General features: G+C 36.6%; 1 protein-coding gene across 2 annotated transcripts; it reads left to right on the top strand.

The window, feature by feature from the left end:
- The first annotated feature begins 260 nt into the window (after positions 1-260).
- LOC113115284 (ras-related protein Rab-4B) lies at positions 261-20,601 on the top strand. 2 transcript variants are annotated; one of them, XM_026282749.1, is made up of 8 exons: positions 261-451; positions 8,526-8,606; positions 10,226-10,340; positions 10,432-10,494; positions 12,337-12,491; positions 12,903-12,998; positions 16,500-16,676; positions 17,473-20,601. In XM_026282749.1, exons 1-7 carry the CDS (start codon positions 436-438, stop codon positions 16,613-16,615), a joined length of 642 nt encoding a protein of 213 aa, XP_026138534.1. In that variant the 5' UTR covers positions 261-435; the 3' UTR covers positions 16,616-16,676; positions 17,473-20,601. The 2 variants fall into 2 exon arrangements, with proteins under 2 accessions (XP_026138534.1, XP_026138535.1); XM_026282750.1 differs by lacking the exon at positions 261-451 and adding an exon at positions 2,740-2,817.
- Positions 20,602-20,613: the final 12 nt, after the last annotated feature.

Below are 20,613 nucleotides of genomic sequence, written 5' to 3'. Positions count from 1 at the left end.
CCATTGTGTCTCCCCAAACTTACACATAAAACCTTTTTATTTATTGTAAGAGTATTTGTAATGTATTATGGTAAATAGCTAGATGCGTATATAAACTGTAGATACGTAAAATAACAATAATAATAATAATAATAATAATAATAATAATAATAAAATAATAATAATAATAATAATAATAATTTCCTTATTTTGATTGTGCGGTGAATCATGACAGGATTCTTGAGACGCGTCATGACATCAGTTCAGTGTCGCGAGCACGTTGTGCACGCGCAGGTTTGTGTTGTAAAACAGGAAGCTGTGAGAGGCGTTAGCAGCAGTTAGCCTGTTGGCTACCAGCACTTCGCACAGAAACGAAACCAGAGCATAGCGTTTATCTGAAGAAGGGGATAAAGAGTATCGTCTGCCCGGTTGATTGGTTTAATCGGTGGGACCGACATGTCAGAGACGTACGGTAATGACAGCTCATTTGTGTTGTTGTTAGCGCGTTTACAGTCAGCGAGAGGCGCGCGCGTGTGAGTGAGCGCGCGTGCTGGATCAACATCACCATCATCAGGCAGTCGGTTTCTCACTCCAAACCTTAAGTTGTTAAGCAAAATGCTGTAATTAGTTTGTGATATTACAATCATATACCTTTAGAGTCATTACTGTAATTCTGGCCTGCGCAGGTTGTGTGTAAATATGTGTGTTTGGGTAATTTCAACACTCTCAGATGGGCCTGTCAAAACAGTACTGGTGATGAATGATGATGATGATGATGATGATATCTGAATTAATATGTGTACATAAACATGTTTGTGTATGCCGGGCAAGAGCTGCTAAACTGGTATGATAATTGATAAATATTCCATAAACTAATATATACATCGCTGTAAAACTCATTTCCTGTCTACTTAGAACTGCTGTAATTTTAGGCTCTTGTCTTCATGACAACAATATCTATACTTCATGTTGAGCATAAATATAAAGCCTACTGATAAAGGACACCGTCAACAGTATTGATGGCAAAATAGACTATGTTTCACAAGTGCAATATTTGAAAATCGATAATTATTAATTTATTTTTTTTAATTACATTTAAATCAGAATTTATGTCAACCTATAGACTTTCAAACATCAAAGTGTTATGAATTAATATGTATTTGTGTACAAAATGACATATAAACTTATTTTCCTATTCTATTTTGCCTGGAAACCGAATTGGCAACCGAATTGCCATGGGAGCCGAATTAAAAACAGACATGCCACGCAGCTGAGAGACTTGCCCCACACATCCAGTAGGCGTTTCTCAATGTCAAGGATACTTCCTTGGTAGGACTGATCCTTCCAAGTCACTTCCTTCAGAGGCTAGGTGAGACTCCTCTTTAGCATTCGGAGAACACGTCAATGGAACAGCCTAGCAAGTGCATGTAATTGCGTCATTACGTCAGTGAAAAGGTCCGTTTGAATAACGCTGCGAATGGTATCATTAAATTACTTTGGACAACTTAACTAGTTATTTATAAAATAAATGCCGATGAAGCAACCAATTGTTAAATGACAGGTCCGGTTCAGTTAACCATTTGTATAATTTACAATATCAATACGGTAGTAATTTGTACTGGCATTTAAACGTCAAACTTTACTTGTATATACTACAGTTATAAAAAATGTTTGGTAACGTAAATAAAAACCGTTAACGCTCCGACTACGTTAACGTTCGACATTTTTGAACTAACGTTAGATAGCAAAGCTGTGTGCATAGGATTATGGGTGATTTGAGAGCGCGAAGAGCGCGAAGGATACACATATGCATCCTTTCCTGTGTATGGGATATTCTTCGAACGAAAGACTCAGTCCTTGGTTGAAATTCCGAGGATCCTCGACATTGGAACAGTCCTTCGACGGATGTCGATGACGTAGCATCCTCGAAATACTGGCTTCCGAGGATCCTTCCTTGACATTGAGAAACACCTAGTGTGTCGCCGGCCTTAGAATCAGCTGCAGGGCGGGATTTGCGCTGAACGTGGAGACTTCCGCCATTTAATAAGTTTGTTTGGAAATATTGCATTCCGTCATTCGGTACACACGTGCACCGTACCGAAAGCCCTGTACCGAAATGGTCCGGTACGAATACACGTACCGTTACACCCCTAATAAATATATATATATATATATATATATATATATATATATATATATATATATATATATATATATATATATATATATATATATATAGTAGTTTTTCCATGTATCTCATTAGCACTTTTCTACAAATGATAACAATTCATGCCTTTTTTTCCCCCCTCCATTTTGTCCATTCTTGGAAATGACTTCTTAATAACAAAATCGTTGTGTCATTTTATTTGTTTGGACATTAGTCATTTTAACACAATCCTAATCCCTTATTCTCTTTCTTATTTCAAATGAGATTCAATTTCTTTTGTTCAGTCAGAAGGTCCTTGTTTATCTGCAGTTTGGCTGTTTGTGTAGTTCGTTCGTGAACGACTGGTTTAGTTTGTTCAGGTTTTGTTAGCAGATCGGGCGGGATTTGTACCGTGTGGTTGAATGGATGACTGGTGAGTTAATTTAGCTGAAATCTCTTACAGCAGCTTTAATAGAAACTTGACGCCTGTGGTTTAAGGTTAGTTTGTTTCATTGCACTGACTTTGTGCATGTGATTTCCGTCATCGACTGCATGCATCTTTGCTCTGCATGAACTGTCTAGCTCGGTTTCATTTTTACACACTGAGAGAAAATCACTTCTTCTAACAAGTACCACTTGTCCTTGCTGTGGTGAGCACTGATCAGTTGAAAGGGGAATGGTTACTAGAAGAGGTACTGTTTTTATTTTCTTCTGCTTCTTTAATGTTAGTATAACCACCACTACTACTAATTATTTTATTACTGATATTAATGTTTTTATGAACTTTTTGCAATATAGCGGCAGTATTATGCAATATCCTGCATAAAATCTAATTACATTCTTAATACACTTTCCTGCTCTAATTGTTAGTTCACCAAAAAAGGAATATTTTGTCAAATTCGATTACAAGGACATGCCAGTGTGAGTTTTTCAAACTGTAAAATGTTTAGTATATGTGCGAGGGGGGAGAACGGCCCTAAAAGTAGGGGTGGGCGATATGGAAAAATAATCATATCACTGTTTTTTATTTATTTATTTTTTTTTTTTTTTATATCACGATTCAAGATTTTATCACAATTCTTTGTCATGCTGATTTTACTATTTTGCAAATTGTCTGAGCATTACAGCCACACTCATTTCCCTATTATAAAGACATTTCAAGATAACTAAAAATGAATAGCAGATATTTAGGCCAAAGAGTGCGAAGAAAAAAAAAAAAGTGTTCTTATTTTTTAAGAACAAAGATAAAAGAATGACATCTACAAATAAAACAAACAGTGCTTTATTTTTAAGTACAATATGTGTATTTAGCAGGAGCATTCAAGACTAAAACACTATAAACTTATTCCTAAAGCAACTCAATTAAATTTCTTCAGTCAAGAGCAGTGAGTGTTTTTTTTTTCTTTAATTGTTTTGTTGTTTTATTAACGCTAAAAGGAATAGTTACCCAAAAATGTAACTGTCAGCTGTCTGTCAATTCTGTCATATTTTTATTCAACCATTTACTCACTCAAAAGTGGGTTTAAACCTGAATGAGTTTCTTTCTTCTTCTGAACATTAATGCTATTTTGAGGAATGTGGAAAAATTTTGTAGTCCACAGTGACTTCCAGGGTATTTTTTGCTACTATCAAATTCAGTGTGGACCAGCAACTGTTTGATTACCCACATTCTTTAAAATATCTTATTTTGTGTTCAGCACAAGATAAAAACTAATATAGGTTTGGGACAATGTGGCAGTGTGTAAATAATGCCAAAAATGAATTGATGTGAATGATTGAAATGAATGATTTCAGGGTAATCTATCCCTGTAATTACAGTAGGCTGCATGTTTAATAGGCGTACTGTCCCTTTAAGACCTGCACGCATCTAAAGCCTCTTTCACATTGCAAATCCGGAAAATACAATTGTTCCTGGGTCGATAGATTTTGCACTTTCACACTGCCAGTGACTACCCGGAATATGTGCCTGTGTTCACACACAACCTGTAAAGGTCCCGTAAAGATACTTGAGTCGAGTCGAGTCGAAAACGATAGGCACGTTAACGTTCACTTAAACTGGTGAACGATCTCAGCCTCAGTGTGGAAAGTGAAGAACTAAATGATCTCTGCTTCGTTACAGTTTGCAGATATTTTTTGGGTTGCAATTTTCCGTGTTCAACGTGTGAAAGGGGCTTAATATATATGTTTTTCTCTCAACTGTTTACTTTCATTTTAGACATAACCAACTGAGTCTACATGTAAACCTTGTGTGTTTTGACAGTTTTAGCGCAAAAGGTAACTTAGTTCAATAATCAGGCGCTGTTTGACAGGCTTTAGCGCACACGCTTTGTGGATGGTCAGACCACCACGCGAATTGAACATTTAAAAGCACATGCAAATAATGAGACAGTAACTCCTTAAAAGTTACTGAAAAAAATAAAAAAGGAAGTTTTGTGAAATTTAAGTTGATCCATTGATGGATGTTCTTGTAAAGAAAACAAACGTCTGTCTTCATAATCAATGGTTCATATCTTGTTTTGTTTCTGAAACTTTGCTTTTAGGTCGATGTCACCAAGACTTTCACAGAAACAGCGCTTTTTATGATACAATCAGTTAACAATGGATAAAATCAAGTTTCCTTTGAATAGTTTCACTCAGAAATGTCACATTGTACTAAATTAAAATGGCTTGTGAAAGCAGTTGCACGTTGACTTTTTTTCAGTGCCCTAAAGTCTGTGTTATGAATAGCATTCTGCTCTTACTGTTATCAGCAGTGTATATCATTCACAGTATGCAAATGCGGTATGCAAATTCTGTACAGCCTATGCCAAAATATACAGTATAAAATGGAGCATACTGCAAGCAATAGGCCTGCTTTATCCCAATTGATTTTCCATGTCTAGTATGATGTATAAATCAGAAATATTGTCAACCATGACTTTTAACTTCTCTTTCTCGACCTGCAAATAGCAGAACAGTATATACTGTGCAGTAAGCAATAAAATGTGAATATAACCATAAAACATGAGTGGCCCCTTTAAATCACTGGTTGAAGGCTAAACACATGTCTTTTTATCGACTGATGTATTTGTGCTGTAGATACTAAAATATTCATGTAGTTAATGTGGATAGTAGTTTCATGTTGCAGATATCTCCCCCTCACCCTCATCTCTTCTTTCTCTCCTCCAACCCCCATCAGTCCCCCGAGAAACTGAGTCCGTTTCAGTGCACATGGCCTACAAATCACCTTTCCATGCCAATAGAGAAAGAATGGCCATCTTGCCCTGGCACTGTAATTGCTCTACTATGGCTCATTGATATCCTTAGCCATTCTCCAGGGGCACATTTAACCATAGTCAATCGCTCGTTCAGGACACCCTACTAGACTACTGATTATCTGTTTAACATGACTTCACTCTAGCATTTGTCATGAGTGATATACAGTATGATTCATCTGTCACACTGTAGCAGATCAGGCCCCAAAGAGACTGAAATCATCTCTCAGACTTGTTTTCCCCCTAAATACTGCATATTATTTTTTTTAGATGGTATCTGGCACATTATGTGTTATGCAACAATAAACATGGCAAACATCAGGGCTGTAAAATTGATTAATCGTGAATAATCACTTCTAAAACAAAATCAGAATTGCTGTGCCTTTTTGTAGGGCTGCACAATTTGGCCATAAAGACAATTGTTAATTACTATTGTAGTATTCCACTGTAAAACAAAAAAAGCAAATATAATAATACAAAAAAAGTTGTTTTGCATTACATTATTAATATTGTTAGTGTTATTTTGCATACTAATGTATGCAAAATAATATAATGTCTTCATTTTCAAGTATTAAACCATGAAGCATTTAGTTAAAACTTCACTCTTAAACATGCAGTGCATATATTTAATTACATCACACCCTTTGCTTTAATAATCTCACTGTAAGCCATATCTCAATTCCAGTTTTATTAGATTAATATTTTTCCATAGATGAATTGTTGCAGTCCTGTGATGACAGATATGGCATTTCATTAATTCAGCATAGACTTTTAAAGGAAGTGAAATATGAAAGTCATTTGTTAATCACATGATCTTTCGTTTGCCTTATAGCTGAGTATGGACTTGAACCATTATTTGGAAGTACTTCGGTCTGGCTGTCTTACTTGTGGTGTTGTGTATCTAAACCACAGTTACATTGGTAAACATGGGCCTGAAGTTCAGGCTTCAGTCCTCTTTAATATTTTACATCACTTTTCAACACCCTTTTACTTCCCTTTTAAGATCATTAAAGGGAACTGATACATCTTGCACATGTCGGGTACAAGTAATTTAGTCTTAAACATTCGAAAACTGATGTTTAAGCTGCTAGTTTCTGTACAGTGAACATTTAGTCACCAACTGCTTTTCCATGAACACGAGCTCAAGGTCATGTTGTCAGAGTACACACACTCACATCAGAAATAGCACCCATTAGCTGACTGTCTGAGTCTCGACCACTTCATTAAATATGATTTATTATGCCTAAATGTCATGTTGGAGTGATTGCAAAGTCATTTATCCATTGAAGATCCTTGGCTTTTTACCCTTTTTCATTATGACAGAGTATTCATGATAGATCTGTTTGAAAACCTAGTCGTCTATCTAAACTGAATTTTGAGGCATCGTTTATTCAATGGGAAAATGTTCTTTTATGTTTCAAAATCATTGAATTAATCATGCGTCAAACGCTGTAGCGCGCAGCACCATAATGCTAGCGTTTAGCTTAGCACCATTCATTCCTTACTCATCCCATCCATTCACTACTCATAACCATCTTCAAATTAGGGAAAACATGGAAGTGTTTGGTGGCTTCTAAATTCATCCCTCTTTGGATCCTAAGGAATGAATGGTGCTAAGCTAAATGCTAACATAGTAGTGCCATGTGCTACAGCGATTAAGTGCACGCACTGAGACGGGAGAGGTGTGTATCAACTCGTCTAAGTTGAGGGAAAAATATCGTGGGATATGGAAAAACAGTGGTGTTTTCCTTTAACTGCTTTCATTGATTCAACGTAACTAGAGATGTTTATTTTAACCGAATAACCGTTAACCGACCGTTAAGAATTTTGGCCGATTAATACAATGTTAAACGTTTTAAACAGTCATTTATTTATTTATTTTCAATAGCTTATTAAAATATTTACAAATGTTTTGCTGCATGGTTAAATTGTTTTTAGTTTTTTTGCTTTCCTAAACGTGACTGATAAACACAAGACTACTACAATATATCTGAGTTATTATAATTTTTATTATAATAATGCAATGCTAATCGACATAGCCTTTATCACTGCTTAGAATACTATGAAATATGTTGTGTGCCATATTCTGTGTAAGAAGCCACATTATCTCAGAGAAGGATTTATTTCAAACACTGGACTGACATTATAAGTGAGTTTGGAGTAAAAACATGTTATTAAATGTAGTATTTTCACGCCCTTTCATATAAAGCAGCATTTACTACACAGAGCCATAGATCACTGACAAGCTATGCAAACAGCTTTCATAAGCACAGAATGATTTCTTCAATTTCATGATCACACAATTAAATTGTCAGCGATTATTAACGCAATTTTGCGTAGCTCGTCAGTGGATTACGGCTCTGAGTAGTAAATGCTGCTTCATCTGAAAGCATGTGCTGGAGATTTATTACTAATCACAGAACCAGCTTTACTGACAAGATGCGCATGACAATCACATTAAATTAATTGTGCAGCCCTATAAATTATATTTAAAAATATATAAAGTGTATAACAATTATTGGTGCTTTAAAGTGCCCCTGTTATGGGTAATGAAAGATTCATGTTTTGGGAGTCTCCAACAACAGATGCAAGGACAAAAAAACATTTTCATTGTCTTATAACATGCATTTATTTTTACTTGCTCAGCGACTCCCAAACGATTCACTCCACGATCCATTTTTCCAAACCCCTCCTTTGCGTGACGCTAATCTGTGGTGATTGGTCTCATTTTCATTTTGTCATGCCTGATAAAACTAGGGAAACCACTTACTATGTTACTGTTTTTACTGAATTTTTTTATCAAATAAGTGCAGCTTTGGTGAGCATATGTGAAAAACTTTCTGCTGGATTCACCTTTGGCAGAATCAGGCTTGCCGCATAATAGCATTGATATGAGCAATCTTCAGTTTAATGCATGTTTAGTCAGTTACTTGGCAACCCTTCTTGGAAGAACATTGCTTTTCAGGATGGATTTAATTGTTCAAAGAATACACTCTTCAGTTTGACTGACATGAGAATGGAGATCTGTAGTTCAGATCAGGATGGCAGTGCTCTGAACGACATCCAAACAGCCTTTAAACATGTCTTCTGTGCAATGCAACAGCGATATTGATTCGGTTTCCTTTTTCTCTCCCTCTTGGTTTCAGATTTCCTGTTTAAGTTCCTGGTGATTGGCAGCGCTGGGACTGGGAAATCATGCCTCCTTCACCAGTTCATAGAAAACAAGTGTAAGCCCATACTAATGTCGCACTCTCACAAAGACTTGAATTAAAACCTGACCTTTAATTCTCAGAACATTCAGCAGAGAGAATGTTAAATCTTTGTGAACTAGAGTAGCTTTATATGCTTTTGAAACATGAATAAAGGTATGTTAAGTGATGAATGCAAATCATGTTGCCAGTGAGCTTAGAAAATCCAATGCCAATCTCAGTTTACAGAGAAAAAATAAATAAAAGCGGTTTAATTGCTGGAAATTATGTCTTTGACATTGAATGGATTTTGAATGACTCTGCCATTATGTTGTTTCTAAGACAGTAATGAGCTTTGAATGTTATAATATAAAAAATTTAATGTGCATTGACTTAAGGAAGTCTACTTGAGTCATATGATTAAACAAATTTTATGTGGTATTTTGAAGTTCTGTGAGTGAACAAAACACACTGGACTTTTGAGAACTCATTCTTTTTATATTTATTATTAACTTATGTTTTTGGCCTGGTTCATTTTGTAAGCTTAAATACACATAAAATACAATGTTCAGTATCTGAAAAGTAGTCAGTTGCACACAATTTTCTGATGCTCCTTCGTTGACTGAAAGCATGAAATCACAGTGTGATATGTAACTTGTTCAGGGTAGATGCATTTTGGGAATTCATATTTTTTATTTGATTGTTAATATACAACTGTTCATGAGCATTGATTGAGTCACCAGAGCACAAAAATATTTCTTTAACAGACAGTTTTCAGAGTAAACAAAAGTGCTGCTGGTATCCCTTGTATCCTCTGGTGCTCATGGAAGGGTAAACTGTTCATGAAAAAGAATTTGGAAAATATCCAGGTCTAGGCACTCAGTAGGATGCAAAAGTTAAAAAGCCTTTATTATTTAAAAGGGCTAAAGCATAAAACACCAACGCATATCGGCCCACTGGCCTTCATCAGGGTGAATCTAGTCGTTACCAATTGTTTCAGTGTAAAATTGAAACTGAAATAAAAATAAATTAAACCTAAACAATAATATTTTTTATTTAAATCTGTGAGATCTCTTACCCTCCATAGATATACCCTCCGCGATCAATGCACAGAAACGTCGCAAGGACATCTGTAAAATAGTCCATGTGACATCAGGGGTTCAACTGTTATTTAACAACGCTACGAGAATACGTTTTGTGCGCAAAGAAAACAATAAAAACTATTTACTCCGCAACTCTTCTCCCCAAGATTCCGTCTTTCGCATTTTGGAGAATACCCCAGAATGTAACCAATGCAATCAGCCTCGTTTATTTTCAGTAGACAGCACGCGCATGTTGAAAACGTTGATTACATTCTGGGGTATTCTCCAAAATAGCGGAAAACGGAAATTTGTGGAGGAGAATTGCTGAATTTTTTTTTTTTATTATTGTTTTCTTTGATTGTGGTAATATTCTTGCTGTTTATGGAGGGCAAGAGATCTCTCGGAATGCATCAGAAATATCAAAAATGTACAAATAAATTCAAATTAATCTTTAAAAAATAAACCTATAATAGTTCAAAGAATATAAAAACAACACTGCTGGCATCAGACATCAATGAAACAATCTCTTTAAGCAGTTTTTCAGCTCCGCTTCTAACCAATCATCTTCTTTCACAGTCAAACAGGACTCCAACCACACCATCGGCGTTGAGTTTGGCTCCAGGGTTGTTAACGTTGGCGGCAAAACGGTCAAATTGCAGATCTGGGACACAGCTGGACAGGAGCGCTTTAGGTACTTGCCTGTGATTGGCTCGTTAGCACATCCTCATTGCTCTTGTGCTGACTCTGATTGGCTGAGGTCATTCTCCGCTTGTGTCTTCCAGGTCGGTGACCCGCAGCTACTACCGTGGAGCAGCAGGGGCTCTTCTCGTGTATGACATCACAAGGTAAGGCAGCTGTAGGGTCACCCGACCGCAAAGATACATTTTGTTATGAAATGGAAAAAAATGAATCTTTTAGCTGCAGGGAATGAACTAAAACAGGCACATAGAGAGAATGACTGCCGCATTGAATTGAATGAGCTCCAGGTTGCCATGCAGCTGTCCTGGTAATAGAGACAAAGACAATGGAATAATAAAGACTGACAGCACTGTAATAAAATGTCATCTTCTGGCGAGCGGCAACTATCGGTCCATTAGATGGGATGTGAGCACAGTGAGCGAGAAACATGAACGGAGTGATGGATTGTGTGTGTGTGATGAGAGTCGTCCTTCAGCACTGAACTCTCAAACACTTTCACCACGCTCCCTTTCTTCTGTTGCTCTGGAGACCAGTGACTCAAACAAAACAAGATTCCTTGAAAGCGTGACGAATGCACAGTGAGGAAATGTGAAGGACGGCATTATGAGTCATGTATTGTCTCACTGTTTCTCCAAGCACTCAGAGGTCGTCGCAGTCATTGACTTCTGAGAAGCAGCATTACAGTGAAGCATGTTAAGTGTTCGCTGTTATTGACTCACAAAAGCGGTTTCTCTGGTACCGAATTTAAAAGGTGGAACTTAGGTTAAATGTTGACTCCGAAAATTAGTAGCACACTTGGCAATTATGGTCAACGTAATAAAAAAGCTTGACTTCTGGTATCACTATTAGGCTATGCAATTTAGCACAATTTATCTGTGTAGGTTTTTAAATATTTGTTAGGGCTGTGCAAAAAATCGAATGCGATTTTCATGCACATCTCATCAGTAAAGACGCTCCTATAATTAGAAGTATATCTCCAGCATATGCGTTCAGATCAGGGTTGCCAGGTTTTCACAATAAATCCTGCCCAGTTGCTTCTCAAAACTAGTTCAAAACTAGCCCAGTCGTGTTTCCAGGAGGTTCACCGATGAAAAATTGCTTTCCGGGGTTAAAATATAAGTTTTATGGCATGGTTTCCTTGGTAAAATTTGCATTTTAGGGGCTAAATATCAAGTTATTGGTATTGTCGCTTCGACCCGCAGACATGAAAAACAACCACAGACTTGGCAACATTGGTTGGCATTTACTACACCGAGCCGTAATTCACTGACAATCTACACAAAATCGATGTTAAAATCACAGGCGATTCTTTGTTGATTTTGAAAGCGATTTTGTGTTAGTTGTCGGTGTAGTAACTGCCGCTCCACCTGAACCAGTGTTGCCAAGTCTGCGGTTGTTTTTCATGTCCGTGGTTTGAAGCAACCCCAATACCAATAACGTGATATTTAGCCCCTAAAATTTGAATTTTACCAAGACAACCATGCCAAATAACAAAACGCATTTTTAACCCCAGGAAGCATTTTTTTTTTTTTTTCTGGGAACCTCCTGGTTAAGGCTTATCAATAGCTATTTAGGTATTATGAAATCCTTTTTATTTTTTCCAAATTCAGTTTTTTTGGTGTCAGTTTTTCTGGATTGTTTTTTTTGTTTTATATTCATTTTAATTTTTCTAGACTCTGTTTTAATGGGTAAATTAAATTTCATCCATCAAAAAGCATGCCTTATACTCACGTAAAGCATTATATGTACTGTATGTACAGTATGTCCATCTATATCCGCATACATACAGGATATCGCATTTGGTAATATATACTGTGTTGCAAATCTCAACTGCTTGAATATATTGTTGCAAAACGATATTATCGGCCCGGCTCTAATTCGCTAAATGCAAATGATTTTCTTTAAAGCTGCTTTGAAACTGTGTATTATGGAGAAAGAGAAAGTGATATCTAAATTAATTAGTCTTTGTGCTCGTCTTTGTTCTCTAGTCGGGAGACCTACAATGCTCTGACTAACTGGCTGACGGACGCACGAACACTGGCCAGTCCTAACATCGTCATCATCCTCTGCGGGAATAAGAAGGATCTGGATGCGGACCGTGAGGTCACCTTCCTAGAAGCGTCTCGTTTTGCCCAAGAGAACGGTAAGAGCTGCTCTTTAGGCAGAACACATTTGTAGCTATAGTCCAAAATTACTCTTGCTTCTGGCACCTGTTTGTCATATATCTAGAGAGATCTGTTTGTATTCATAATTGGCCAAACAGATGTGTGCCGCTGCAGAGAGTGTGCTTCTCTTCCTCTCTCTCTTTTTGTTATTTTTTATGAGCGGCTCATTTACGAGTTCTTCTGTATTGGTCACACGAGTGCTGTAGACATGGCTAAAGACCGTAAGATGGTTCTTGCGGATGATCTCTTCACACTAAAGCACCCTCATGTAACTGACGCTTAGCATGCTTGATAACAGGTGTCCATATGGACCTTTTCAACACGAGAGCATTTGTAGGGTGAGCAGATGATTGATTCTGATGTGCTAGCCTGACTCTGTCCTCCCTCAGAGCTGATGTTTTTGGAGACGAGTGCTTTAACCGGGGAGAACGTAGAGGAAGGATTTCTCAAATGTGCTCGCACCATCCTCAATAAGATTGAGTCAGGTAAGTGAACGCTGCACTGCCGAGACATTTTCGTATTAGTTTACTATGGCTCATAAAGTATGATATAGGAGAATATACAGCCCATGTTTGAGATGGGAAAAGACAACTCATTTTTATTCAGAGGCCCAAACGGTCACACTTTAAGGTCCATTTCTCGCAATTAACAGACCATTTACTATGACTTTTGCCTCAATACATTTCCTAATTTGCTGTTTATTTATAATTAGTAAGGTAGATTAGTTGAGTTTATGTATTGGGCAGGATTAGGGATGTGGAATATTGTCATGCAGAATATGTGCTTTATACGTACTTAAAAACAGCCAATATGTTATTATTTGGCGTGCTAATAAGCAACTAGTTAATAGTGAGAATTGGTCCCTATACTAAAGTTTTACTGTCCAAATTGAGGAAAATATACAATTTGATGCAAATGATGATATTTTTATAGCCAAAAAGATGAGATTCTAATCAATTAGATCTATATCACTGACAAGTTGCACAAATGCATATAAATATCTGTTGTCACCAGGGCTCGAACGAAACTAAAGCCAGAAGCAAACAAAATTTTGACAGGTCCAGAAAAAAGAACCCACCAAAACGAAATAAAATGTTATAGTTCCGAACAGAAATGAAAAATTTGAAATAGCCATTAACTGGTTAATAATGGTATTTTATTGTTCTATTTAATATTTGAAATTTTAATCTTCCATAAAAGGAATAGCCTATATTGGCCTATACATTAAAAGTTCAGGGAAAGGAAAACGAGACGGCAGAAAGTAGCTAGTTTTCATTATTTTGCAAAAGCTTTACATTGTTATTTATTTTGGAAAAGCTTAACAGTTTTTAATGATGTGTCTTGCTTCTGTGTGTGACCAACCAGTGTTGGTGTGGCCATATCGCGCCGACTCGTCACGTCACACAGACACAACATATTTTGTGAGATTGCAGCCTGTTCGTTATCAAAATGAAATACAGTTAAAGATCCGGTGTTGGGAAAGTTCACTTTCTACATGAACTAGTTCAAAGTTCAATTCACAAATTTTTTAATGAACTAGTTCAGTTCATAGTTCAAACTACAACATTTTGAACTAAGTTCACTAAGTTCCAAAAATGAACTAGTTCATAGTTCTTTTTTTTCCATATGTTGCTGCGAGATATTATTTTTCAAAATTATTGCCACAGTCCATATGGAATAACAGACAGCAATTATTTTATCAGTTTTAACAATGAAGCTATGCGCCAGATTTCATCTTCATATCCAATTTTGAATCCTTATCCAACCAGGGTTTACATTAGCATTGAGGGGACAGCACTTCCCCATTGTTGCTTTAATGCTTTGTCTCCCATTCTCACCGAACTTGTCATAAACATCATAAAATTGTTTTAAAGGATCATAAGCCTTCTTGCTAAATGCTGCTGTCGCCTCCATGCTTTTTTTTGTTTTGTTTTTTTGATGACGCGTCACGTATGCGGCGGACGGCGGTGCGACACTGGTGGCTGGTGTTGCCAGATTGGGTGTTTTTCCGCTACATATTAAGACCCGTTCACGGTGTGTTTTCGCCTGGAAGGCACTATAGAAATCTGGCACCCTATTGAACGAAGTTAACCTGAGAGAGCGTGCCGTTCACAGACACCAGAATGAACGAGTTCACAGTAACGTTCATCAGGCAGTAATACAGCACGTTCAGTTCACGTTCGCCCAAAATATGAACGAGTTCATGAACTATCGTTCAATGAACGCGTTCGAGCACAACACTGAAAGAAACGTATAAGAAGTTACACGGCCAGTTGTACAATCTGTTGAGTTCAGTATGACCACCGCATCACTGTGCAGTTTACAAATACCTGATGCGAAGGATGATGTTTGCGTCAATGTGAGCATAGTACAAAGCCTATAATTAATAATAACATAATTAAGTGTTTCTGTAGCTCAATTGGTAGAGCACTGCGCTATCAAGCTCAAGGTTGGGGGTTCGATACCCCGGGAACACGATAGGTAAAAATTGATTGCCTGAATGCACTGTAAGTATCTTTGGATAAAAGTGTCTGCTAAATGCATAAATTTAATTAAATTAAAAAAAATTGTAATAATATTTTAGCTTCCAGATACATTGTGACTATGGAAACATTTGGATTCATGCCAAATGAGAGAGGTAGCCATTAGTTTCACTTTAAATTAATTTGGTTTTGGATTGATGTTTTTAAACTCACGGCCTCACTTTAGAGGATTGTTGTGGAGAGAAGGAAACTAATAACTGTGTTTATCATCAATATGTATATGCTTTTTATAATATTTGTAAACATTTTTCTTTACTCTCATTTTAGCGTAGGCTACATTATTTCTGAATGTAATAAAAAATAAAGCGACACAAGCTTACGCGACTTTTGTTTCTTTTCTTCTCAAATCGCATTTTTATAAGTAGTGTTTTTGACAATGCAGCCAACATTTTTAAATATCTTTAAAAAAAAATAAAGTGTAAACAGATTTAGTAGCTTACATTTGGTCAAAATCTAGAAAAGATGATGTTGTTTTGGCTATGATACCAGATCTCTTTTTTTCTTTTTGACTTTATTATTATTATTATTATTATTATTATTATTATTATAGATTAAAAAGTAAAAAAAAACAAAAAAACATTATTAACCCTTATTCTTTTTCTGCTGAAACCGGTTTTGGAACAGAGGAATGCAAAAACAGAAACGTTAAAATATTGATTCTGCTTCAAGCCCTGGTTGTCACTCTATATTTCCCAGTAATGTGTCTTAAAAAGATGATATTAAAATACCGTGGTCAAAAGCTCTGTAGGTTTTTTTTTTGTTTTTATCGTCTGTAAAACATAATGCGATTTATGATAAGCACTCCTCAAAAGCCTGTTGTATCATATTCAATACTTGAACATTTTACTGAAAAATGATATATGAGTGATCTAGTAAATCTAAGTTGCTTCAGTCCAGGAAGTGTTTAACACGATCTAAAGGTGGACATTTTGAAATTATACTAAGATGCCTTATAAAGAGTAATTTAAAGGGATGGTTCACCCAAAAATGTAAATTCTGTCATTAATTCCTAACCCTCATGTCATTCCAAACCTTTCGTTTTTCTTCAAAGCACAAATTAAGATATTTTTTATGAAATCTGAGAGCTTTCTGACACCGCATAGACAGCAATGCAACTGAAATGTTCAAGGCCCAGAAAGGTAGGAAGGACAGTGTTAAAATAGTCCATGAACCATCAGTGGTTCACCTGTAATTTATGAAGCTATGAGAATACTTTTTGTGCAGAAAGAAAACAAAAACAACTTTATTCAACAATTCTTCTCTTCTGCTTCAGAATTTTCCTTTTTGGTTGAACAATCCCTTTATTGAGATGGCAGAAGGCATGTACTGTAGTAGATTGTATACAGGTTTTTAAGCAAAGTTTTGATCATTTAGAAGTCATAGAAATGGGTTAATCAAATATGATACAGTAGGTTAAGCTTTGTGTTCTCTATGCTCATACAGGTGAGTTGGATCCGGAGCGGATGGGTTCTGGGATCCAGTACGGAGACGCGTCCCTGCGGCAGCTCAGACAGCCCCGGGGCTCTGCTGCACAGGCCAAGCAGCAGTGTAACTGTTAGGGGCTCGGACACCCTGACCGCTAACAGACATCTGACCATACACACACAACCTCCCCCTCAGGTCAGTACAGTGTGACTGGCTACAGTAGACTTTCTTTCTATGACAGAAGGTTCTGGGAAAAAATGTCCACATGCCCTGATATAATAATGTGTTTACAGTGGAAACCTATGGGGCTTATGTTATGTTACACCATTGCAATTGTTATAAAACACTATTATGAAAGCATAATTAAGATTTAAACATTGTGTTCATTAAGTTCATCCACATTGCAGTTAAAAGGAAATATAAAGTAATATATAATACACAAGTCATATTTTGCTACAAATGCGTCCATTTTCTTGATCATAAAAACAGAAAAACCTGTAATATTGTCAAATACTATTACAAGTTAAAATGAGTGTTTACTATTTTAATATATATTAAACTGTATCTATTTCTGTGACGCAAAGCTGAATTTTCAGCATCATTACTAAAGTCTTCAGTGTCACATGATCCTTTAGAAATCTTTCTGATTTGTTAAATTTGACGAGACCGTTTATATTTTTTTTCAGGGTTTTTGATGAACGGGTTCAAAAGTTCAAGAGAACATAATTTATTTATGGGGGAAATGATCTTTTGTAACATTATAAATGTGTTTAGTGTTAGTTTTGATCAGTTGAATGTTTCCTCCTCCTCTTTTTTTTTTTTTTCCGTACCAGACATTTTAATGGTGATGTCATATATCATATTATATATTTTTTATTTCATTCAGATTGTCTACGGGTAATTGAGCATACATCGCAGATAAAACATATGTTTTGTTATAAAAGAATAATACGTTTTTTTTTTTTTTATGTTCTTGAACTCTTTCTTTCAGCTCCGGGTGTCTCTGGGTATTGACACACCCCTTACCCCTCTCCCAAATGTGACCCTTCCACACCCAGACACATCTGGATCATTTCTTATGATGAAGTCCATCTGCAAACTTTGACCTCTGACCTCAGAAAGCTGTTCACCTAGGATTCACAGATCTCCCTGACTGCTTCGCCCCGAGCGAGGGGCACGGGCGGTAGAGGTGAATCAAGACCCGACTGAGGGACTGTGTGTGTGTGTGTGTATACCTTCTCTTGTGATCCTTACACACACACACACACAGTTCCCTCTTATAAAGTAACCAGCCGTCACAGCGACAGCAGTAGATCAAACATGCCTAGGTCTTGAATCATTTTATACATTGTGACATATCAGTTCTTTTTACCTGCGTAAATATGGCCAGAAATGAAATATTAATCTTCTGGGAGAACGTACAGCTCTTAAAACCCCATGTACACTGATATTTACACTGTTGCATTGGTTGGGTATGTAAAGTGCTTCTAAAAAAACAAAAAGGAGAGGAGGAGGAGGAGAAGAAACATCCATTCGGTCGGCACTATCTGGTGCAGATCAGATGTATACCGCCATCCCTGTCTGGCTTGGGTTAGAGGTTATCTTCGAACTTAACCTCAGCTGTCTTTCTGCACAGACCTCCTACCTTCAGATTTGGTGAAATTAAGGACAACAAACCTTGTTCATTTAGTTATTTACATTTTGCATTTGTTTGGCAGAAATATCAAATAATGAAATTTGGATTGGTGGTTTAAAAAGAAAGGAACAAAGAAAAAAACATTAAATTCTCCTAAAACTCAAGAACATGTTCAAATCATGTATATATATCAATAATGAAACTAGAGATCAAATGTTTCCTAAAGAAAATAAAGGTTACTTTAGGACAGTTAAGATTTTATGCACATCCTCCTAAATTTAAAACAAAAAAATGATGCTGATTTTAACATTGTATTATTAGATTATAGTAATGCAAATAGGATTTTTTAATGCTTAATTTCAAATTTAAAGTCACAATGCATAAAAAATACAACCCTGTTATTACAGAGTTAAAGTCACGTAAAAGTGTACTGTACACTGTTAGAATGGAAGAATATTTGCGTGCAGCCACCAGCTCAGACCCTTCAGACTGCACCAGGATCGATCTTCCACTGAAGCTGTGGTGTTTAGTCCTGCATGTTTTGTTTGCTCTGGTTCCCCATAACGGGGAGATCTCCAGGTTCCCTCAGTGACATCATCATTATGCACCACAGACAGACCTGTTTTGATCTGTGTTTTAAATACTGTCTATGTGATGTGTGGGTTTCCTTCCCTTTCTCTCTTTTTTTTTTTCTCTGCAAGTGCACTTTTTTTGACTGTTTATATACTGTACCTATAGAATTGTAAAATTTATAGTAATTTAATGATATTAAATGAGAGAATATTGTTTGAGGAGTGATCATTCCTAACTAAAGAGCAATTAAGACTAGTCCAACACCATTTCAGCAGTAAGAAGTCGTCTTGCCACCTCAGCTGTGGACAAGAACATGCTGTTAGTTGTAAGTATGGGGTGTGTGATCAGCTCGCCACATCTTCTAGTTCAATCACAGCCTTAACTGACTAACCACATGATTGTTCTACAGTACATCACGCTCTCATAATCATCCAAGCTCTTAAAATACACTTAAACTGTTATGGTTTTATTTTATTTTACGAAATGTTATGCTTGAGTGAGTTAAACCATTTTTGTCCATCAAAATTTTGACTCAAAGGAACATTCCAGTGTAAACAGGTGTTAAGTTAAGCTGCGGTCACACTAGACTTTGAGCGTGCAAAATTTGAACGGATACTGCAATGTTGATAATATGAGGTTACACTCTATCTATTCCAATTTACTGCAATGCCATCTTCTGGTCAAATGCAATAATTAATTTGGTGCATTATGGGTATTCTCTAGCAGTTTAGTGCAAATCGTCTGATACTCATCATTGCGGTGCATTATGGAATTGAATGAGTGCACTCGATTACGCTTAATTTGTTGTAACATTTAATGTAGTTTGTCAAACTTTCGCAGGTGAGATCCTGTCAATTTAAAAAGAATTTACACAATTGTGCATTTCACACAAGGGAGAAAGATTTACCCCACGCACATTTGGCAACAGGTTCGGATTGGCTATGCAGAGTTACCACACTCACAAACCGAAAGCTCCATTATTGACCAGAATTTCGCTAATGTGACTGCATCTTCATCGGCGGAAGTCAATGGAATGAAAATTGTATTGTGTTGTATTGTGTGTTCACGTGAGTTCGGCATGCTGACCAACAGATAACTGCTCTGTGAACTGTGCTTTATACAGAAGGACCGTTTACGCAAAATTGCGGGCCAAAAATTGGTCCATTTTCCATTTAAGCGTTGTTGTTTTTCTACATGATTAATCAACAGCATGTCACTGATGCTGCCCAATGTATTTACCTGGAATATTCCTTATGGTGGCGATATTAGTGGGTTTGAAACTTGTTAAACCCTTAAATTTACAGGGCAATGCTTGATGGTCCCATTGACGTGGTACACAATGTTAAGAAGGATGATCACAATTATCGTTTATAGTTTATTTTAGTTTATTAAATTGCCTTTTTTTTTACCATTTCACCAGGCAAAATTTATGTTCAGATTTTCTTCTTCTTCTCTCTGTGTGGGTGAAATCCATTCATTTGAATAGGAATCCACTCTATCGGGAATTTCACATGATGGTGATCGATTTCCCCACAGATTTCGCGACTGCTTTAAGCTGTGTATTTTGAAAGTGACTCCGAATGTGAGCACCATTGACAGCAGACAATGGATGTTCACTAATGTGAGCGCACCTTTACAACAGCACCACTACTTGATCCGGGAGAAATTCAGTGACTCTGCTCATGTAGTGGAGTTTGGGTGCATTTCATAACCAGATATCAATATGGAGTGAAGAGTAGTTCAAAATACTGCATGAAACCAGTTGTTGCTTGGTAACCATTGTGATTTTTTCATTCATAAATACTGTGTATCTGAGTCATCTGTGCTGTAAATAAGACTGGATTTGTTTATCTGAGTGTTGGGGGGGAGGCTGCTTGTTCATTTTAAAGATTAAAGTTTGCTTGTTTTTTATGTTCTGTCTTT

The sequence above is a fragment of the Carassius auratus genome, chromosome 15 (assembly GCF_003368295.1).
Source record: "Carassius auratus strain Wakin chromosome 15, ASM336829v1, whole genome shotgun sequence".
In the NCBI taxonomy this organism is placed as follows: Eukaryota; Metazoa; Chordata; class Actinopteri; order Cypriniformes; family Cyprinidae; genus Carassius; species Carassius auratus.
The sequence above is the reverse complement of the archived record's forward strand: the minus strand, read 5'-3'. Positions and strand labels throughout refer to the sequence as shown.

Bases quoted from the DNA above. Each gene is read 5' to 3' on its own strand.
- LOC113115284 (XM_026282749.1), top strand. The intron at 8,607-10,225 runs GTAAGCCCATAC...CTTCTTTCACAG, and splicing joins CCAGTTCATAGAAAACAAGT to TCAAACAGGACTCCAACCAC. The intron at 12,999-16,499 runs GTAAGTGAACGC...ATGCTCATACAG, and splicing joins CCTCAATAAGATTGAGTCAG to GTGAGTTGGATCCGGAGCGG.